Source organism: Mustelus asterias, chromosome 15 (assembly GCF_964213995.1).
Source record: "Mustelus asterias chromosome 15, sMusAst1.hap1.1, whole genome shotgun sequence".
Classification (NCBI taxonomy): Eukaryota; Metazoa; Chordata; class Chondrichthyes; order Carcharhiniformes; family Triakidae; genus Mustelus; species Mustelus asterias.
The window spans coordinates 64114567-64138507 of NC_135815.1; the positions used below are offsets into that span (position 1 = coordinate 64114567).

At 46.2% G+C, this 23941-nt stretch overlaps 1 protein-coding gene across 1 annotated transcript in view; it reads right to left on the bottom strand.

The window, feature by feature from the left end:
* Window positions 1-3634: 3634 nt before the first annotated feature.
* The window catches only part of sytl3 (synaptotagmin-like 3), a 140409-nt gene continuing 120102 nt past the window's right edge, over window positions 3635-23941 (bottom strand). The window contains exons 6-8 of the mRNA XM_078230477.1: window positions 18861-18933; window positions 7647-7722; window positions 3635-3806 (exon numbers count right to left, since the gene is read on the bottom strand). Coding sequence (XP_078086603.1) covers window positions 3635-3806; window positions 7647-7722; window positions 18861-18933 — 321 coding nt within the window. The remainder of the gene's footprint in view (window positions 3807-7646; window positions 7723-18860; window positions 18934-23941) is intronic.

The window sequence follows — 23941 nt, forward strand, 5'->3', positions numbered from 1 at the left end:
CGGACCTCGGGCCCGGCCGCCAGCCCAGACCTCGGGCCTGGCCCCCAGCACGGTCCTCGGGCCCGGACACCATCCCGGACCTTGGGCCCCGACGCCATCCCGGACCTTGGGCCCCAACGCCATCCCGGACCTTGGGCCCCAACGCCATCCCGGACCTTGGGCCCCGACGCCATCCCGGACCTTGGGCCCCAACGCCATCCCGGACCTTGGGCCCTGGCGCCCGCCATGACCTCGGGCCGGGCCGCCAGCTCGGACCTCCTGCCCAGCCACCAGCCCGGACCTCGGGCCCGACCGCCAGCCCGGACCACGGGCCCGGCCGCCTGCCCGGCCACCCGCCCGGACCTCGGGCATGGCCGCAAGCACAGACCTCGGGCCCGGCCGCCAGCCCGGACTTCGGGCCAGGCCGCCAGGCCGGACCTCGGGCCCAGCCACCAGCCCGGACCTCGAGCCTGGCTGCCATGCCGGACCTCGGGCCAGCCACAAGCCTGCACTTCCTGCCGGGCCGCTATCCCGGACCTCGGGCCTGGGTGCAAGCCCGGACCTCGGTCCCGGCCGTCTGCCCAGCCACCCGCACGGACCTCAGGCCGGGCCGCGATCTCGGAGCTGTAAGTCTAGTTGCTGTACATATCTCTTGATTTTGTCCCGAAGGGGTGCCATTTCTTCCCCTCCCACGGCAATGTTTTCTGGGAGTCGCATTGCCCTCCCGGTCATTAGCTCAAATGGGGTGAGCCCTACGGTACGACCTGGGGTGGCCCGTAGGCGCATCAAAATACAAGGAAGGACATCTACCCACCCCTGACCTGTCTCTGCGATGGATTTGGCTATCGCATTTTTGAAAGTGCGGTTCAACCGCTCTACCATTCCAGCACTTTGAGGGTGGTATGGGATGTGGAATCGCTGTCGGATTCCTAGGGCTTTGCAAGCATGCTTCATCACCTTGCCTGTAAAGTGTGTCCCCTGGTTGGAGTCCAGTTGCAGCGGGACTCCCCACCTTGGTATTATTTCGTATGCCAGGATGCGGGCTACAGTGGTCGCCCCGCAATCCCGAGTTGGAAAGGCTTCTACCCATCGGGTGAACTGGTCTATGAGGACTGGGCAGTACTTCTTCCCGCGGCTGGTGGGTAGGGGGCCGATGAAATCAATTTGGAGGTTTTCCCAAGGTCCCTTTGGTCTGGGTTGGTGCTAATTTAACTTTCAGGGGCCGACCGGGGTTATGCTGAGCGTATATAATACATCTCTGGCAGGGCTTAGCTACATCTCGTCCCATCCCTGGCCACCACCAATCGGCTGATAAGCGGGCCAGGGTCCCATCCCGGCTGGAGTGGTCCGGTTCGTGGTGGAGTCGGAGTAGTTCAGCCTGTATGAATGAAGGGGCAACTACCTGGTGCCCTCTGCGCCATACCCCATTCTTATCTAGGGACGCCCCTGCCTGCTCCCACCATGCCACCTCGTCTGGGTCAGCGCTGCCCTGGAGTTTACAAATGTCCACCTCTTCCTGTCCACGGGGGTGGTGCCAGAGGACTGGAGAGTGGCGAATGTGGTTCCTCTGTTTAAGAAAGGGAATAGAAATGACCCTGGTAATTATAGGCCGGTTAGTCTTACTTCGGTGGTCGGTAAGTTGATGGAAAAGGTCCTTAGGGATAGGATTTACGACCATTTAGAAAGATGCAGCTTAATCCGGGGTAGTCAGCACGGATTTGTGAAGGGCAAGTCTTGCCTCGCAAATTTGATAGAATTTTTTGAGGAGGTAACTAAGTGTGTAGATGAAGGTAGTGCAGTTGATGTCATATACGTGGATTTTAGTAAGGCGTTTGATAAAGTCCCCCACGGTCGGCTTATGAAGAAAGTAAGGATGTGTGGGATAGAGGGAAGTTTGGCCGATTGGATAGGTAACTGGCTATCTCATCTCGCCTGAGAACACCATCTACCAGGTACACGGTACCTACTCTTGCAACTCGGCCAACGTTGTCTACCTGATACGCTGCAAGAAAGGATGTCCCGAGGCATGGTACATTGGGGAAACCATGCAGACGCCACGACAACGGATGAATGAACACCGCTCGACAATCACCAGGCAAGACTGTTCTCTTCCTGTGGGGGAACACTTCAGCAGTCACGGGCATTCAGCCTTGGATCTTCAGGTAAGCGTTTTCCAAGGCGGCCTTCACGACACACGACAGCGCAGAGTCGCTGAGCAGAAACTGATAGCCAAGTTCCGCACACATGAGGGCGGCCTAAACATTATCAGTAACCCCCACAGCTTGCCTCCTGGACTTGCAGAATTTCACTAGCTGTTCTGTCTGGAGACAATACACATCTCTCTAACCTGTGTTGAATGCTCCCTCCACCCACATTGTCTGTACATTTAAGACCTGGCTGGCTGTAGAGATTTGCATTCTAATCAGTATTCTGTAATTTGATTTCTGTGTCTGTTTGCACTGTTTGAGAACAGATATCCACTCCATCTGACGAAGGGGCTGTGCTCCGAAAGCTTATGGTATTTGCTACCAAATAAACCTGTTGGACTTTAACCTGGTGTTGTGAGACTTCTTACTGTGCTTACCCCAGTCCAACGCCGGCATCTCCACATCATATCTGATCGAAGACAGAGGGTGGTGGTGGATGGAAAATTTTCGGACTGGAAACCGGTTACCAGCGGAGTGCCACAGGGATCAGTGCTTGGTCCTCTGCTCTTTGTGATTTTTATTAATGACTTGGAGGAGGGGGCTGAAGGTGGATCAGTAAATTTGCTGATGACACCAAGATTGGTGGAGTAGTGGATGAGGTGGAGGGCTGTTGTAGGCTGCAAAGAGACATTGATAGGATGCAGAGCTGGGCTGAAAAATGGCAAATGGAGTTTAACCCTGACAAATGCGAGGTGATTCATTTTGGTAGGACAAATTTAAATGTGGATTACAGGGTCAAAGGTAGGGTTCTGAAGAATGTGGAGGAACAGAGAGATCTTGGGGTTCATATCCATAGATCTCTGAAGGTTGCCACTCAAGTGGATAGAGCCGTGAAGAAGGCCTATAGTGTGTTGGCGTTCATTAACAGGGGGTTTGAGTTTAAGAGCCGTGGGGTTATGCTGCAACTGTACAGGACCTTGGTGAGACCACATTTGGAATATTGTGTGCAGTTCTGGTCACCTCACTAGAAGAAGGATGTGGAGACACTGGAAAGAGTGCAAAGGAGATTTACCAGGATGCTGCCTGGTTTGGAGGGTAGGTCTTATGAGGAAAGGTTGAGGGAACTTGGGCTTTTCTCTTTGGAGCGGAGGAGGTTGAGAGACTTGATAGAGGTTTATAAGATGATGAGGGGGATAGATAGAGTGAACGTTCAAAGACTATTTCCTCGGGTGAATGGAGTGGTAACTCGGGGGGCATAACTATAGGGTTCATGGTGGGAGATATAGGAAGGATGTCCGAGGTAGGTTTTTTACTCAGAGAGTGGTTGGGGTGTGGAATGGGCTGCCTGCAGTGATAGTGGAGTCAGAAACTTTAGGAACATTTAAGAAGCTATTGGATAGGCACATGGAGTAATTCGGGATGATAGGGAGGAAATAGCTTGATCTGGGTTTCAGACAAAGCTCGGCACAACATAGTGGGCCGAAGGGCCTGTTCTGTGCTGTACTGTTCTATGTTCTATGTTCCGTGGGTGGAGTGGTGATGGCGGCTACCTGCGGTAGGGCTTCCCCAGCTGCAGCTTTGGCAGCAGCATCTGCTAGTTGGTTTCCCTTCTGCTCCGCAGTCCTCGCCTTCTGGTGGGCTTTTATTTTAATTCGGCTGCTTCCGAGGGTAACCTGGATGCTGTTGCCAAGTCACGGATTGTGTTTTCATGTTTTACGTGTGCCCCCCCCCCCCTGCGGTGATGAATCCGCGCCTTTTCCATGCCATCATATAGTCATAGAACATAGAAAAACTGCAGCACAAACAGGCCCTTCGGCCCACAAGTTGTGCCGAAACACATCCCTACCTTCTAGACCTACCTATAACCCTCCATCCTATTAAGCTCCATGTACTCACCCAGGAGTCTCTTAAAAGACCCTATTGAGTTCGCCTCCACCACCACTGATGGCAGCCGATTCCACTCGCCCACCACCCTCTGTGTGAAAAACTTACCCCTAACATCTCCCCTGTACCTACCTCCCAGCACCCTAAACCCGTGTCCTCTCGTAGCAGACATTTCCACCCTGGGAAAAAGCCTCTGAGAGTCCACCCGATCTATGCCTCTCAACATCTTATACACCTCTATTAGGTCTCCTCTCATCCTTCACCTCTCCAAGGAGAAAAGACCGAGCCTCCTCAGCCTATCCTCATAAGGCATGCCACTCAATCCAGGCAACATCCTTGTAAATCTCCTCTGCACCCTTTCAATCTTTTCCACATCCTTCCTATAGTGAGGCGACCAGAACTGAGCACAGTACTCCAAGTGGGGTCTGATGAGGGTCTTATATAGCTGCATCATTATCCCCGGACTCCTAAACTCAATCCCTCGATTGATAAAGGCCAGCATACCATACACCTTCTTAACCACCTCCTCCACCTGCGGGGCCGATTTTAGAGTCCTATGGACCCGGACCCCAAGGTCCTTCTGATCCTCTACAGTACTAAGAGTCTTTCCCTTTATATTGTACTCCTTCATCCCATTTGACCTACCAAAATGGACCACTATGCATTTATCTGGGTTGAAGTCCATCTGCCACTTGTCCGCCCAGTCTTGCATCCTATCTATGTCCCTCTGTAACTTCTGACATCCCTCCAGACTATCCACAACCCCACCAACCGTCGTGTCGTCGGCAAACTTACTAACCCATCCCTCCGCTTCCTCATCCAGGTCGTTTATGAAAATGACAAACAGCAAGGGTCCCAGAACAGATCCCTGGGGCACACCACTGGTGACTGATCTCCAATTAGAAAAAGACCCATCTATACCCACTCTCTGCCTCCTTTGGGCAAGCCAGTTCTGGATCCACCGGGCAGCAGCCCCTTGGATCCCATGCCCTCTCACTTTTTCGAGAAGTCTTGCATGGGGGCCTTATCGAACGCCTTGCTAAAATCTATATAAACCACATCTACCGCCTTCCCTTCGTCAATGTGTTTCGTCACATTTTCGAAGAACTCCACCAGGCTCGTAAGGCACGATCTGCCCTTGACAAAGCCATGCTGAGTATTCTTGAGCATACTAAACCTCTCTAAATGCTCATAAATCCTGTCCCTCAGGATCTTCTCCATCAGTTTACCAACCACTGAGGTTAGACTCACCGGTCGGTAATTTCCTGGGCGATCCCTGTTCCCCTTCTTGAAAATAGGAACCACATCCGCAATCCTCCAACACCTCTCCCGTCTCCATCGACGACGCAAAGATCATCGCCAGAGGCTCTGCAATCTCTTCCCTCGCCTCCCACAGTAACCTGGGGTACATCCCATCCGGATGGGAGAAGCAGCTGCAATAGCAATGTTTAAGATGTATCTTGACTAATACATGAATAGCAGGAATATAGGGAAAGGGACTGTGAGGAGACAAAAGGTTTTTACTTTAGAAAGACGTCAGGTGTCGGCACAGGCTTGGTCGTCCAAAGGACCTGTTCCTGTGCTGTACTATTCTTTCTTCTTTTGAAAGATTACACATTAGAATTAAATTATGAGGAATGTGACCTTGAGTATAGAATTTTAAGGGATGAGCTAATTGAGGCATTTGAGATAATTATAGTAAGTAGTCTCACAACACCAGGTTAAAGTCCAACAGGTTTATTTAGTAGCATGAGCTTTCGGAGCATTGCCCCTTCATCAGGTGACCCCAGTCCAACGACGGCAACTCCATATCAGGGATAAGTATAGGATTTGAACAGGTAGGTCAGGAGAAAGTCTTCCCTCTATTTGGAACAAAGAACAAAGAAAAGTACCGCACAGGAACAGGCCCTTCAGCCCTCCAAGCCCATGCCGATCATGATGCCCTAACTAAACTGAAAAAAAAACCTTCAGCCTTTACGCGGACCAATACCCTTTATTCTCTCCTTATTCATGTACCCATCCAGATGCCTCTTAAATGTTGCTAATGTGCCTGCTTCCACCATCTCCTCTGGCAGCGCGTTCCAGGCATCCACCACTCTCTGTGTGAAAAACCTCCCCCGCCATCTCCTTTAAACTTCCCCCCTCTCACCTTGAACTTGTGTCCCCTTGTAATTGACAATTGCACCCTGGGGAAAAGCCTCTGACTATCGACGCTGTCTATGCCTCTCATAATTTTGAAGACCTCTATCGGGTCTCCCCCCAGCCTCCATCTTTCCAGTGAAAACAATCCTAGTTTAATCAACCTCTCCTCATAGCCAATGCCCTCGAGACCAGGCAACATCTTGATCAACCTGCTTTGCACTCTCAAGTCAAAGCTTCCACGTCTTTCTGGTAATGTGACAGTCAGAACTGCACGCAATACTCCAAATGCGGCCTAACCAAGGTTTTATACAGCTGCAACATGATCTCCCAACTCTTGTACTCAATGCCCCGGCTGATGAAGGCAAGCATGCCATATGCTTTCTTAACCACATTGGCTACCTGTATTGCCACTTTTAGGGAAGCACCAAAGAGGAGGGCGTAAACATAAAATTAGAGCTTGGCCATTAAGAGTTGATATCAAGAAGCACTTTTTCAGACGCAGTGCAAATCTGGAATTCTTTCCGTCAAAGATTTGTAAAGTCTAGGTCAAATTAAACTTAGAAAACTTATTTAGACAGATTTTTGTTAAATCAGGGAACTGAGGTGTATGGATCAGATAGGGTAAATGAAGTCCAGTCCCTCAAGTGCTCGATTCTTCACACAAGGAAAATATTTTCTCAGCACTCATGTCAATTTCTTTAAGAATTTTATGTATGCCAATTAGATCACATCTGATTTTTCTAAAGTCCACAGAATATAAGGTTAGTATAGTCAATCTCTCCTGTAGGACAATTCCTCATCCAAGGAATCAGTCTAGTAAAACTTCACTGCACTCCTTCTTGGGCAAATATTTATTTCCTTAGGTAAGGAGACCAAGCATGAATACATAGCCTCACCAATTTCCTGTGCAAGTGTTATAAGACTTCTTCATGCTTATATTCCCATCTCTTTGAAATAAAAGTTCATGTACCATTTGCCTTCCCTATATTGTTTGCTGTAACTGCATGTTAATTTTCTGCAATTCACATACAACACTCAAATTCCTCTGAATCCAAATATTTCCCAGTCTTTCATCATTCAAAAAATATTCCTTTAATTTTCCTACCAAAGTGAATTGTTCACCATACATTGCACACCATACTGTATTGTACACCATACTGTATTGTACACCATACTGTATTCCATCTGCCATCTTCTTGCCCACTCAGCCTATCTGTCTATGTCTCTGCAGTCTCTTTGCATTCTCCTCACTGCTTACTTTCCCACCTAACATTGTGCCATCGGCAAACTTAGATATGTTATCCTTGGTTCTCTAATTTATATTATTAATATTGATTGTAAATAGCTGAAGCCGAAGAATTGATCCTTGCAGTACCCTGCTAGTTACATCCTGCCAATCTGAAAATGTTCTGTTTATTTCTGCTCTCTGTTTTTCTCCATTAACCAAACCTCAACTAACCCTCAATCCCATGAATTCTAATTTTGTGTACTAACCTCCTGGGTAGTACCTTACTGAGTGTTTTTTGAAAATCCGACACCCTGTAATCCATACTAGCTGCTTCCACAAAAACTGATGGATTTGTCAAAAACACAATTTTATAGAATCATAGAATGAGTTCTTTGAAAATGTGACCAAACACATTGACGAAGGAAGAGTGATGGATGTGGTCTATATGGACTTCAGCAAGGCGTTCGATAAGGTCCCCCATGCAAGACTTCTTGAGAAAGTGAGAGGGCATGGGATCCAAGGGGCTGTTGCCTTGTGGATCCAGAACTGGCTTGCCTGCAGAAGGCAGAGAGTGGCTGTGGAGGGGTCTTTCTCTGCATGGAGGTCAGTGACCAGTGGAGTGCCCCAGGGATCTGTTCTGGGACCCTTGCTGTTTGTCATTTTCATAAATGACCTGGATGAGGAAGTGGAGGGATGGGTTGGTAAGTTTGCTGACGACACCAAGGTAGGTGGTGTTGTGGATAGTTTGGAGGGATGTCAGAAGTTGCAGCGAGACATAGATAGAATGCAAGACTGGGCGGAGAAGTGGCAGATGGACTTCAACCCGGATAAGTGTGTAGTGATCCATTTTGGCAGATCCAATGGGATGAAGCAGCAGTATAATATGAAGGGTACCATTCTTAGCAGTGTAGAGGATCAGAAGGACCTTGGGGTCCGGGTCCATAGGACTCTTAAATCAGCCTCGCAGGTGGAGGATGCGGTCAAGAAGGCGTACGGCGTACTAGCCTTCATTAATCGAGGGATTGAGTTTAGGAGTCGGGAGATAATGCTGCAGCTTTATAGGACCCTGGTTAGACCCCACTTGGAGTACTGCGCGCAGTTCTGGTCACCTCATTACAGGAAAGATGTTGAAGCCATTGAAAGGGTGCAGAGGAGATTTACAAGGATGTTGCCTGGATTGGGGGGCATGCCTTATGAGGATAGGTTGAGGGAGCTTGGTCTCTTCTCCCTGGAGAGACGAAGGATGAGAGGTGACCTGATAGAGGTTTACAAGATGTTGAGAGGTCTGGATAGGGTAGACTCTCAGAGGCTATTTCCAAGGGCTGAAATGGTTGCTACGAGAGGACACGGGTTTAAGGTGCTGGGGGGTAGGTACAGAGGAGATGTCAGGGGTAAGTTTTTCACTCAGAGGGTGGTGGGTGAGTGGAATCGGCTGACGTCGGTGGTGGTGGAGGCAAACTCGTTGGGGTCTTTTAAGAGACTTCTGGATGAGTACATGGGATTTAATGGGATTGAGGGCTATAGATAGGCCTAGAGGTAGGGATATGATCAGCGCAACTTGTGGGCCGAAGGGCCTGTTTGTGCAGTGGCTTTCTATGTTCTATGTTCTATGATTGTTACACAGGAGGCCACATTTTAAAATCAAGGGATGGAATTTTCTCATTTTCTGGCAAGCAGGTAAAATAGGGTGGAAGCCATTGGCCCTAAGGGAAATTACGTCTGCTGTATTTTAGGCTCTTGAGGAAAAGAAAGGAAGAGACAGGTCCCATGGCATCAGGCTGATGGGGTAGGCTCTAATCGAGAGTCAGTGCCTGGGGGCATAACCCATTTAACCCATGGGATCTGTACTCACTTGAGAACTTCTGGCAGGTTCTGTTTGCCAGATGCATGTATTGGGTGGGATTTTACGGCCTCGCGCATCCCGAATATGTAAAATCCAGCCCGAGGTCAACGGATCTTCCCATGCTCTACACCTCGCCCGCTCTGATTCCCGTGGTGGGCGGGCCAGTAAAATTCTGGCCATTGTGATTCATGTCAGCACGAGTGTGCGCCAGTGTGCTTGGAGACCTAAAGGGCCTGTTCCTGTGTCATAGAGGTTTAAACATAGAACATAGAACAGTACAGCACAGAACAGGCCCTTCGGCCCATGATGTTGTGCCGAGCTTTATCTGAAACCAAGATCAAGCTATCCCACTCCCTATCATCCTGGTGTGCTCCATGTGCCTATCCAATAACCGCTCAAATGTTCCTAAAGTGTCTGACTCCACTATCACTGCAGGCAGTCCATTCCACACCCCAACCACTCTCTGCGTAAAGAACCTACCTCGGATATCCTTCCTGTATCTCCCACCATGAACCCTATAATTATGCCCCCTTGTAATAGCTCCATCCACCCGAGGAAATAGTCTTTGAACTTTCACTCTATCTATCCCCTTCATCATTTTATAAACCTCTATTAAGTCTCCCCTCAGCCTCCTCCGCTCCAGAGAGAACAGCCCTAGCTCCCTCAACCTTTCCTCATAAGACCTACCCTCCAAACCAGGCAGCATCCCGGTAAATCTCCTCTGCACTCTTTCCAGAGCTTCCACATCCTTCTTATAGTGAGGTGACCAGAACTGCACACAATATTCCAAATATTTACAGCATGGAAACAAGCCCTTTGGCCCAACTTGTCCATGCCGCCTTTTTTTTTAAACCCCTAAGCAAATCCCAATTGCCCACATTTGGCCCATATCCTTCTGTACCCATCTTATCCATGTAACTATCTAAATGCTTTTTAAAAGACAGCATTGTACCCGCCTCTACTACTACCTCTGGCAGCTTGTTCCACTCACCACCCTCTGTGTGAAAAAAATTGCCCCTCTGGACACTTTTGTATCTCTCCCCTCCCACCTTAAACCTATGCCCTCTCGTTTTAGACTCCCATACTTTTGGGAAAAGAGATTGACTATCTAGCTGATCTGTGTCCCTCATTATTCTATAGACTCTATAAGATCATCCCCTCAGTCTCCTACGTTTCAGAGAAAAAAGTCCCAGTCTATCCAGCTGAGAATGTGTATAAGGTAGATTGAGAAGAGGAAAGGGCTAAAATTGGGATGCATAACTAGGAATCAGTTGAGGGATAAACTGGTTATGGAAAGGACCTGAGGCGAGGGCAACAAGGCTCACCGAAACTAATGATCACGTTAAAGAAACTGCTAATAGTTAATTGTGGTTCTGGCTTTGGAGGGCAGGGCCTTATCGATTGGCCTTTTGTTCTTGAAAGTAATCTAATCAGAAATTTTAATAGCCATGTCCTTACGTAGCTATCACCTTTTGTTCTTGAAAATAATCTAATCAAAATGTAACAATACAGCTATGCCCTTATTGGCTAACAGAAGTATGTGGATGTATCTCCGTCGTGTATAACTGAAAACAGTTTTGTAAGCCAGACAGAGACTCACAAACCCATGCTTGATGCACATGGTCTTGCGATCTCTCCTCCGATGCAATAAAGAAGGTTTGCGGAGAAACCTGTGTCTCATCAGTTTTTGATCCGACTTCCGAAAGCGAATTCCACACAGCCTCTCCTTATAACCCAAACCATCAAGTCCCAGTAGCATCCTAGTAAATCTTTTCTGCACTCTTTCTAGTTTAATAATATCCTTTCTATAATAGGGTGACCAGAATTGCACACAGTATTCCAAGTGTGGCCTTACCAATGTCTTGTACAACTTCAACACGACGTCCCAACTCCTGTATTCAATGTCCTGACCGATGAAACCAAGCACGCCGAATGCCTTCTTCACCACTCTGTCCACCTGTGACTCCACTTTCAAGGAGCTATGAACATGTACCCCTAGATCTCTTTGTTCTGTAACTCTCCCTAACGCCCTACCATTAACTGAGTAAGTCCTGTGCTGTAGTTTTCTTTGTAGAATCAGGCAAGTGCAGTTCTACAGGTATGGAACAGTGGAGAGGCACTGGAGAAGGATAATGTGATTTGATTTATTCTTGTCACGTATTAGTATACAGTGAAAATAATTGTTTCTTGCGCGCTATACAAAGTATGCCGTACATAGAGAAGGAAAGGAGAGGATGCAGAATGTAGTGTTATAGTCATAGCTAGTGTTACAATGCGGAGGTGGTTCACCTTTGAGATGTAATGCCAATCCCCCAATGAGGAATACCTCACCTCGCAATCTGTTAAAAGTGTGTGTGTGTGGGAAGGATGATCTGTCCTCCAGTAACGTTTAGTGATTAACTAACAGAAATACCTGTCACTCACTTTAAAATGAATACTTAACAGTTTATTTATTTGACTAACAGAGAACTTTAACTAAACAAGTAACATACAGAATAAAATAAGATTCTACTAAAATGCTGTTCAAATAAATACAAAATCCATTCAGTAACCAAAAAAAGTAATAATAGAATTTAGTCGCTCTCAAAAAAAATATACAACCAGGCTTTGTGTCTTTCGGAACCTTCTGGAGTTCCTTGGTTGATTTCTCTGTCTGTAAGTTCTTTTCTGATTTGGTAGCTTTTACTGGTTAAATGGTGCGTTCTCTTAAGAGATATCTGAATCTGGCTGGGTGGAGAGCTGCTCTCTCCCTCTCGAGACTTGAGAGGTGGCAGTTGCTATCGCTTGTTTTTCCCCCTTGCACTCACTTTTATACCTGTGATGACCTATCAATTTTCCTGCAATAGTCTGATTTTGTCAACACCATCAAGTTCAAATGTTAGCCAAGTGCCTGCTTTAAATTGATTGGGCAAAATTTTTTTAAAAAGGTCATCTTGTCAAGACTATTGCTTGACTTTTTGATACAAATGTTTCAACTTGGATTCATTTTGCACCTGAAGCACTGAAACAAATACCAGCTTTTAAAGGAACCACACAATATTCTTTCCCCTCTAGCATTTTTGAGATCTTTATCAACATCAAATTCCAACTTCACAAACTCAACTTCACAACGTTAAGGTGCAGAAAAAGATCAACTTAATATGAGGTAGGTCCATTCAGAAGTCTGATGGCAGCAGGGAAGAAGCTGTTCTTGAGTTAGTTGGTATGTGTCCTCAGACATTTGTATCTTTTTTGGATAGAACTGATGGGTGGCACGGTAGCACAGTGGTTAGCACTGCTGCTTCACAGCTCCAGGGTCCCGGGTTCGATTCCCAGCTCGGGTCACTGTCTGTGTGGAGTTTGCACATTCTCCTCGTGTCTGCGTGGGTTTCCTCCGGGTGCTCCGGTTTCCTCCCACAGTCCAAAGATGTGCGGGTTAGGTTGATTGGCCAGGTTAAAAGAATTGCCCCTTAAGAGTCCTGGGATGCGTAGGTTAGAGGGATTAGCGGGTAAAATATGTGGGGGTAGGGCCTGGGTGGGATTGTGGTCGGTGCAGACTCGATGGGCCGAATGGCCTCCTTCTGCACTGTAGGGTTTCTATGGTTCTAACTCAGGAACAAAGTGGTGCAATCACACTGTTGGGGTTGTACTACAGACCTCCTACGGCCAACGTGAAGTGGAGGAACTGATATGTCAGCAGATTATGGGAAGATGTGAAAGCAACAGGGTTGTTGTGATGGGCGATTTTAACTTTCCCAACATAGACTGGATTCCTTTCATGCTAGGGGCTTGGACGGGGCAGGATTTGTTTCGTGTGTCCAAGAGTGCTTCTTGAGGCAATATGTAGATAGTCCAACTCGGGAAGGGGCTGTCTTAGACCTGGTTCTGGGAAACAAGCCTGGACAGGTGATTGACGTCTCAGTGGGGGACCATTTTGGGAACAGTGATCACAATTCTATAAGTTTCAAGGTACTTGAAGAAAATGATAGTAGTCCCAGAGTGGAGGTACTAAACTGGGGGAAAGCTAACTACAACAGTATTAGGCAGGAGTTAGGGAATGTAGACTGGGAGCAGCTGTTTGAGGGTAAATCCACATCCGATATGTGGGAGTCTTTTAAAAGTCAGTTGTTAACAATTCAGGACAAATATGTACCTGTAAAAATGAAGGCAAGATTCTGGAACCCTGGATGACGAGCGAGATTGTGAGCTTAGTGAAAAAGAAGGAAGCATACATAAATTTCAGGCAATTGAAAACAGATAAGGCTCAAGGAACACAAAGATAGCAGGAAAAAGCTTAAATCGGGACTTAGGAGGGCAAAAAGGGGCCATGAAATGTTCTTGGCAGGCAGGATTAAGGAGCATCCCAAGGCCTTTACTGTGTACAAAAGGAGGAAGACGGTAAATAAGGAAAGGGTAGGTCCACTCAAGGAAAGTGGAGGGAATTATGTGGGGAGCCAGATGAGGTGGGTAAGGTCCTTAATGAATACTTTGCATCAGTATTCACAAAGGAGAAGGATGTGGTGGATGGTGAGTGTACAAAGGAGGATGTTGACATTCTAGGACATGTTGAGATAAAAAGGGAGGAGGTATTGGAAGTTTTGAAAAACATTCAGGTGGACAAGTCCCCAGGGCCAGATAGGGTCTATCCCAGAATACTGAGAGAGGCAAGGGAAGAAATTGCTGAGGGCTTGACCAAAATCGTTGTATCCTCTTTAGCCACAGGTGAGGTACCAGAGGACTGGAGAGTAGCTAACACTGTTGCTCTGTTTAAGGAAGGCAGAAGAGGCAATTTGGGAAATTACACACCTGTGTGCCTTACATCAGTGGTGGGGAATTTATTGGAGAAAATTCTGAGGGACAGGATTGAAGAGAATACGCTCATTAGCAATAGGCAACATGGTTTTGTGAATGGGAGGATGTGTCTCACGAACTTGATTGAGTTGAGACAACTTGATTGAGTTCTTTGAGGAAGCGACAAGAAAAATTAACCAGGGCAGGCAGTGGATGTCGTATATATGGACTTCAGTAAAGCCTTCGATAAGGTTCTTCATGGCAGACTGATACAGAAGATGAAGTCATATGGGATCCGAGGTGAGTTGGTAAGATGGATACAAAACTGGCTTGGGCATAGAAAGCAGAGAGTAGCAGTGAAGGGTACTTTTCTAACTAGAGGTCTGTGACAAGCGGTGCTCCACAAGGTTCAGTGCTGGGGCCTCTGTAGTTTGTAGTATATATATATATATATAAAATTGATTTGGAGGAAAATGTAGGTCTGATTAGTAGGTACAGATGATACAAAAATTGGGTGACTAGTGGATTGTGAGGAGGATTGTCAGAGGATACAGCAGGATATAACTCAGCTGGAGACCTGGGCCGAAAGATGGCAGATGGAATTTAACCCAGACCAATGTGAGGTGATGCGATTTATAAGGTCTACTGCAGAAGGAAAGTATACAGTAAATGGGAGGGCCCTTAGAATTATTAGCATACAGAGGGATCGAGGCGTGCAGATCCACAGGTCCCTGAAGGTGGCAACTCAGGTGGACAAGGTGGTCAAGAAGGCATATGGCATGCTGCCATTCATTGGAAAATCATGTTGCAGCTGTAAAAGACTTGGGTTAGGCCGCATTTAGAGTATTGAGTACAATTCTGGTCACCACACTACCGGAAGGATATTGATGCATTGGAAAGGGTGCAGAAAAGATTTACCAGGATATTGCCTCATTTAGAGGACATGGACTATGAAGAAAGGTTGAACAAAGTTGGATTGTTTTCACTGGACCATTGGAGGATGAGGGGGGCCTGATAGAGGTTACAAGATTATGACAGGCTTGGATAGATTGGGTAGTCAGAGTCTTTTTCCCAGGGTTGAAGGGTCAATTACTCGGGGGCATTGGTTGAAAGTGAGAGGGGGAAAGTTTAAAAGAGATGTAAGGGGCGAGTTTTTCACACAGAGGGTGGTGAATGCCTGGAATGCCCAGAGGGAGGAGGAGGTGGAAGCAGATTCTATAACATTCAAGAGGCATCAGGATAGATGTATGAATAGGCAGGGAATATAGGGATATGGACCATGTAGAGGCAAGAAAATATTAGATGAGAGAGGCATCTGTGTCAGCACAGACTTGGTGGGCTGAACGGCCTGTTCCTGTGCTGTACTGTTCATTGTTATTTGTTCTTTTTCCTGAAAGAAGGCGGTGGAAGAGATTTTGTCCAAAGTACATGGGGTCCTCGATTATACTGGCTGCTTTTTCAGGGCAGCAGGAAGTGTAGACAGAGTCAATAGAAGGGAGGCTGGTTTCCGTGATGGACTGAGCTTTGTTCACAACCCTTTGTAGTTTCTTGCGGACTGGGACAGAGCAGGACCCAGACCAAGCTGTGATACAACCAGAAATAGATTGTAGAATGTAATTTGTGACTTTGATACAAGCTGTTTCAATACTGTTGCAAGGGGTGAAAGCAAATTGGACAGAGTCGAACATAGAGCAGAATTTTATCGTCTCCTGTCTATGAGTTTGCAGGCTGCTGAGGTCATAAAATTCTGTGGGTGCCTTTCCTGTTGCATGCATGGCCTCCATGACAAGACCATCATATAAACAGGTGGCATGCAAGGCCTTGGGCAGCCCATTGACCCTCATGCCAATTTAGGCTCTTAAATGCCTAATTATTGTCCACTTAAAGCGACATTTCACTTGGCTCCAATTGTTTGGCCAGTGGAAGGAGGTTGGCGATAGGTGGGAAGCCTGGCCGGTAAGCCTGCTTGGGCCTCATGTGCTTCCAGTTACCCTTCTGGGACCAGATATCTACTGGTCAATCTGAATGACAGTCGACTCTCAGAGGAAGAACTTCCTTCCCAGATGGGGGTGCAAGGCTAATCTCAAGCCAATTAAAGCTCCTCAGGGCATCTAATGGCTGCAGGGCAGCTTGCAGGGTGAGTTTCATGGCGACTTTTCAGTGGCTGGGTAGGAAATACTGTCACCCAAAAAAATGGTCATGGTGTTTGAAGAATGATGGGCATGGATTCAGAATTGAGAACATGGGAGAAGGGAGTTCAAATAAACAATACAGGTACCATTACGCACTGACTGTATTCTACAGGTCACCAACTGGTAGGAAAGATATTAGCAGAGCAAATGTAAAGGGAAATTACTGAGAGGTGACAAAACTACTGAGCAGTGATAATGGGGACTTTAAATACCTTAATTATAGACTGGGATAGGAATAGTGCGAAGGCATGGGGGATGGGTTTTTGAATGGTATTAAGGAGAATGTTCTTGATCGGTTCAATTCCAGACCATTGGAAAAGAAGACAGTGCTGAATCTGGTTCTGGGCAAAGAGGTAGGTCAACTGGATCAAGTGTCAGTCAGGGAAGATTTTGGTAATAGCGATCATATTATCATAAGGTTTAGGCTAGCCATGGGAAAGGACATGAACAACTGAGAGTAAAAATACCAGATTAGAGGGAGGCCAATTACAGTGGAATGAGAACAGATCAGTCTCTCACAAAGCGGAATCATAGACTAGCAGGCAAAACTGCAGTAGAACAATGGACTGAATTTAAGCAGGAGCTACTTTGAGGACAGCTGTGGTGCATTCTCATGAAAGGGAAATGTAGGGCTAACAAAGCCAGAGTTTCTTGATGATGATCAAGATGCCGCAAGGCATAACTTCCAAATAGCACAACACTTGGATGCCATTACACCGTCGTATTTCTGAAGACAGATGATCTGAATTATGGAATGTTGTTAAACATTTGCTTTTAGCAAAAATAGATGCAGAGGAAAGTGCCAAAATACTGCCTCTAGAAGCAATGAACCCACAGATGAAAGTGAGGAGGTGTGGGATAGAGGAAAAGTTGGCCGATTGGATAGGTAACTGGCTGTCTGATCGAAGACAGAGGGTGGTGGTGGATGGAAAATTTTCGGATTGGAGGCAGGTTGCTAGCGGAGAGCCACAGGGATCAGTGCTTGGTCCTCTGCTCTTTGTGATTTTTATTAATGACTTTGAGGAGGGGGCTGAAGGGTGGATCAGTAAATTTGCTGATGACACCAAGATTGGTGGAGTAGTGGATGAGGTGGAGGACTGTTGTAGGCTGCAAAGAGACATAGATAGGATGCAAAGCTGGGCTGAAAAATGGCAAATGGAGTTTAACCCTGAGAAATGTGAGGTGATTCATTTTGGTAGGACTAATTTAAATGTGGATTATAGGGTCAAAGGTAGGGTTCTGAAGACTGTGGAGGAACAGAGAGATCTTGGGGTCCATATCCACAGATCTCTAAAGGTTGCCACTCAAGTGGATAGAGCTGTGAAGAAGGTCTATAGTGTGTTAGCTTTTATTAACAGTGGGTTGGAGTTTAAGAGCCGTGGGGTTATGCTGCAACTGTACAGGACCTTGGTGAGACCACATTTGGAATATTGTGTGCAGTTCTGGTCACCTCACTACAAGAAGGATGTGGAAGCGCTGGAAAGAGTGCAGAGGAGATTTACCAGGATGCTGCCTGGTTTGGAGGGTCGGTCTTATGAGGAAAGGTTGAGGGAGCTAGGGTATTCTCTCTGGAGCGGAGGAGGCAGAGGGGAGACTTAATAGAGGTTTATAAAATGATGAAGGGGATAGATAGAGTGAACGTTCAAAGACTATTTCCTCGGGTGGATGGAGCTATTACAAGGGGGCATAACTATAGGGTTCATGGTGGGAGATACAGGAAGGATATCAGAGGTAGGTTCTTTACGCAGAGAGTGGTTGGGGTGTGGAATGGACTGCCTGCAGTGATAGTGGAGTCAGACACTTTAGGAACATTTAAGCGGTTATTGGATAGGCACATGGAGCACACCAGGATGATAGGGAGTGGGATAGCTTGATCTTGGTTTCAGATAAAGCTCGGCACAACATCGTGGGCCGAAGGGCCTGTTCTGTGCTGTACTGTTCTATGAATGGGTTGTCATAAAAGAGTCAATGCTCTTTCGGGAAGGACAGAAATGTAGTTTACTCTGAATCGGCCGAGCAAGTCACTCAGTTTAAGGGCAATTGGGGACACCAACGTCCCATGAATGAATGAAAAACATACACATGCCATATCTGCATTAATCTGGCTCTCTTCTTTTACAGGCATTGGTAGACCTGTTATGCGTTCACAATGCATAAAAATAAAATCTGAAAAATAGAATCTGAAGAACTCAGCAGGCTTGGCAATTGTGTAGGGAGAAAGAGAGTTAACATTTCAAGTCCATTCTGATTCTTCTTTTAAACATGAGTCATTCTAAACTCAAAACACTGGCCGGGAAAATTTTTCCCTCTTCACAGATGCTGCCAGACATCTTGAGTTTTTCCAGTAGTTACTGTTTTTACATTTATATCGTGTCTGGAACATAGTAAATTGGCCATCGCACTTAACAAGAGCATTATGAGATAAAAACTGCCATCAAGCCAATAAACAATATATGAAATTATCTTCCATTTTTACTTCAGCAGGCTTTAAATTGTGATAACTTTCCACAATTTGATTAGAATGGAACATCAGAATTTTAGTCTCATTAAGAAATCACTAAATCTCATCAACTGAACTCAGGCCAAAGTAATACAAAGAGCAATGTTTAACTCATTGTGAGGAAGAGAGTTCAAACAAGATACCAGACAGGAGAGATGGAATTGAATTGACTTACGTCTGATGTGGCCGGTGAGAGACCAGAACAAATTTTCCATAGATCTGGTGAATCCTTTCAAATGCTTTCCCTCCTATAGGTCATCAAATCAGCTTTGATTAATTGTACAGTCCTGACAAAGTTCATTCAATTGATCACTTAACAGAATAACAAACACAGAGATGGCAAACTTCAATCTACTTCCAGCTAGGCAGCCACATCTGCATGTAAAAGTACAGAAGTGCCATAGCTGCTGGCCAATGGATGCTTCCCACACAGGCCACATGCATCATGCACGTGCATTGTGTCCCCTGCATGTGCCCAAAGAGGTTGGAATAGCAAGATTGTGACAACATGGATGTCAATGGCTGATGCAACACACAAATTGGCAGCAAGCAAGATGAGTTCTGTTCTGGAGTTATTTAAAGGGGCATTCAATAAATCACAGCTGAGGTGTTTTTGATTTACTTGCACTCAGACAACATTGGTTGAAACACTGTACTGAATACTGTTGGAGTTTGAAAGTTTTTGCTGATTACTGAAAAGCTTCTTTGCATAAGTTGCAAATGGAAATGGTTGCAATGCCCAGGCAACCTAACAGGTCAGGCAGAGAAGGAAGCAGAAAGCGGAACTTCTGCAAGGAGGAATGAATAGGGTGGCTCTCCATAGGAGGCTCCACCCTTAGTGTCTTCTGGGAGCACTAATCCGACAACAGGTTGAGCCAGGAATTGTGCCTCAGGAAGCTTTGCTTCACTAAACAGGATTTAATGGAATTTACGAAGACCTGGAGCCTCAGACCAGGGTGGAAATGATCCTTGTAATGGCTGTGAAGATCACCATCTCTTTTTTATTGTTACAATTTTTATTCAACCTGTTACGATGCAGAGGTTGTCCTCCTTTTGAGATGTAACGCCGAATCCCCTAAAGAGGAATACCTCGCCTCATAATCTGTTAAAAGCACGTGGGAAGGTGTGAACTTACTTCGGAAACATTTAGTGGTTTAACAGAAACACCTGACATTCATTTCAAAATGAACACAACAATTTATTTATTTAACTAACAGGGAACTTTAACGAAACAAGTAACATACCGAATAAAATAAGATTCTAAGGGAATGCTGTTCAAATAAATACAATAAATACAATACTCATTCATTAACCAAACAAAAAAATAGAATTCAGTCACACTCAAAAAAATGCAACCAGGTTTTGTGGCTTTCAGAAACTTTTGGAGTTCTTCTGTTGATCTCTCTGTCTGTAAACTCGTTCTGATTTGGTGCCTTTTGCAAGTTAGATGGTGCGCTCTCTTAAGACATATCCGAAACTGGCAGATTTTCAAGCTGCTCTCTCCCTCTCGAGGCTTGAGAGCTGGCAGTTGCGAACTGCTGCTTTTCCCCCTTGCACTCTCCTTTCCCTGTGATGAACTATCAATTTTTCTATAATAGGATTGGTCTGATGTAGTCAACACCATCAAATTCAAACGTTCTTGATATAGAACCATAGAACCATAGAAAATTACAGCTCAGAAACAGGCCTTTTGGCCCTTCTTGTCTGTGCCGAACCATTTTATGCCGAGTCCCACTGACCTGCACTTGGACCATATCCCTCCACACCCCTCTCATCCAAGTTTTTCTTAAATGTTAAAAGCATTTACCACTTAAAAGCATTTACCACTTTATCCGGCAGCTCATTCCACACTCCCACTACTCTCTGCGTGAAGAAGCCCCCGCTAATATTCCCTTTAAACTTTTCTCCTTTCACCCTTAACCCATGCCCTCTGGTTTTTTTCTCCCCTAGCCTCAGCGGAAAAAGCCTGCTTGCATTCACTCTATCTATACCCATCAAAATCTTATACACCTCTATCAAATCTCCCCTCAATCTTCTACGCTCCAGGGAATAAAGTCCCAACCTATTCAATCTCTCTCTGTAACTCAGCTTCTCAAGTCCCGGCAACATCCTTGTGAACCTTCTCTGCACTCTTTCAACCTTATTCACATCCTTCCTGTAACTAGGTGACCAAAACTGTACACAATACTCCTAATTCGCCTTCACCAATGCCTTATATAACCTTACCATAACACTCCAACTTTTATACTCGATACTCCGATTTATAAAGGCCAATGTACCAAAGGCACTCTTTACGACCCTATTCACCTGTGACGTCACTTTGAGGGAATTCTGTACCTGTATTCCCAGATCCCTCTGTTCAACTGCACTCTTCAGAGTCCGACCATTTACCCTGTACGTTCTACTTTGGTTTGTCCTTCCAAAGTGCAATATCTCACACTTGTCTACGTTAAATTCCATTTGCCATTTTTCAGCCCATTTTTCTAGTTGGTCCAAATCCCTCTGCAAGCTTTGAAAACCTTCCTCACTGTCCACTACACCTCCAATCTTTGTATCATCAGCAAACTTGCTGATCCAATTTACCACATTATCATCCAGATCATTGATATAGATGACAAACAGCAATGGACCCAACACCGATCCCTGCGGCACACCACTAGTCACAGGCCTCCACTCAGAGAAGCAATCCTCCACAACCACTCTCTGGCTTCTTCCATTGAGCCAGTGTCTAATCCAATTTACTACCTCCCCATGTATACCTAGCGACTGAACCTTCCTAACTAACCTCCCATGAGGGACCTTGTCAAAGGCCTTGCTGAAATCCAGGTAGACAACATCCACCGCCTTCCCTTCATCCACTTTCCTGGTAACCTCCTCAAAAAACTCTAATAGATTGGTCAAACATGACCTACCACGCACAAAGCCATGTTGACTCTCCCTAATAAGTCCCTGTCTATCCAAATATTTGTAGATCCTATCCCTTATCACACCTTCCAATAACTTGCCCACCACCGACGTCAAACTTACTGGCCGATAATTTCCCGGATTTCTTTTGGAACCTTTTTTAAACAACGGAACCACACGAGCCGCCCTCCAATCATCCGGCACCTCCCCTGTGAATACTGACATTTTAAATATGTCTGCCAGGGCCCCTGCAAGTTCAACACGAGCTTCCCTCAAGGTCCGTGGGAATACCCTGTCCGGTCCTGGGGATTTATCCACTCTGATTTGCCTCAAGACAGCGAGCGTCTCCTCCCCTTTAATCTGTAAAGGTTCCATGACCTCCCTACCTGTTTGCCCTATTTCCGTAGACTCCATGCCTGTTTCCTCAGTAAATACGGATGCAAAAAAACCATTTAGTATCTCCCCCATCTCTTTTGGTTCCATACACAGTCTACCACTCTGGTCTTCAAGAGGACCAATTTTATCCCTCACTATCCTTTTGCTCCTAACATACCTATAGAAGCTCTTTGGATTTTCCTTCACTCTGTCTGCCAAAGCAACCTCATGTCTTCTTTTAGCCCTCCTGATTTCCCTCTTAAGTAGCTTCTTGCACTTTTTATACTCCTCGAGCATCTGATGTGTTCCTTGCTGCCTGTACATTTCATACAACTCTCTCTTCCTCTTAATCAGTGTTACAATCTCCCTCGAGAACCAAGGTTCCTTATTCCTATTTACTTTGCCTTTAATCCTGACAGGAACATACAAACTCTGCACTCTCAAAATTTCTCCTTTGAAGGCCTCCCACTTTCCATTTACATCCTTACCAGAGAACAGCCTGTGCCAATCCACACTTCCCAGATCCCTTCTCATTTCATCAAATTTGGCCTTTTTCCAGTTCAGAACTTCAACCCGAGGACCAGATCTATCCTTATCCACGATCAGGTTGAAACTAATGGCATTATGATCACTGGATCCAAAGTGTTCCCTCACACTCACATCCATCACCTGCCCTAACTCATTTCCCAATAGGAGATCCAATATCGCATCCTCTCCAGTTGGCACCTCTATATACTGATGTATAAAATTCTCCTGAACACATTTTACAAACTCTACCCCATCTAAACCTTTAACAGTATGCGAGTCCCAACCTATATGTGGAAAATTAAAATCCCCTACTGTCACAACTTTGTGTTTCTTGCAGTTGTCAGCTATCTCTCCGCTGATTTGCTCCTCCAATTCTCGCTGACTATTGGGTGGTCTATAATACAACCCCATTAATGTGGTCATACCTTTCTTGTTTCTCAGCTCCACCCATAAGGCCTCTGTAGACAAGCTCCCTAATCTATCCTGCCTGAGTACCGCTGTAACATTTTCCCTGACCAACAATGCCACCCCCCCCACCTTTTATCCCTCTGCCTCTATCCTGCCTGAAACATTGGAACTCTGGAACATTGAGCTGCCAGTCCTGCCCCTCCTGTAGCCAAGTTTCACTAATGGCTATAATGTCATATTTCCATGTGTCTATCCACGCCTTCAGCTCATCTGCCTTCCCCACAATACTCCTGGCATTGAAATAGACACACCTCAAAAGATTATTTCCACCACACTCTACCCTTCCATTTGTGATTTTGCTTGAACTAACCTGTCTTTTAACCTCTGCTCCACTATCTGCTCTGGCACTCTGGTTCCCATCCCCCTGCAAATCTAGTTTAAACACTCCCCAATAACACTAGCAAATCTCCCTGCAAGTATATTGGTCCCCTTGTAGTTTAGGTGTAACCTGTCTCTCTTGTACAGGTCCCACCTGCCCCAGAAGAGGTCCCAATGATCCAAGAATTGGAAACCCTGTCCCCTGCACCAGTTCCTCAGCCACGTGTTCATCCGCCCAAGCATCTGCTCCTGCCCTCACTGGCATGTGGCTCAGGTAGCAATCCTGAGATTACTACCCTTGGGGTCCTGCTTTTTAACTTCCTTCCAAGCTCTTTGTACTCACTCTTTAGGACCTCCTCACTCTTCCTTCCCACGTCATTGGTACCGACATGTACCACAACATCTGGCTGATCACCTTCCCACTTTAGAACGCTGTGCACGCGATCAGAGACATCGCTGACCTTGGCACCTGGGAGGCAACAAACCGTGCGGGAGTCTCTGTCCCGACCACAGAACCTCCTGTCCGTATCTCTGACCATTGAGTCCCCTATCACTACTGCTCTCCTCTTCTTCATCCCACCCTTTTGCGCTGTAGAACTAGACTCAGTATGAGTTCCGGCTGTCGCAGCTTGTCCCAGGTAAAGCATCTCCCACAACAGTATC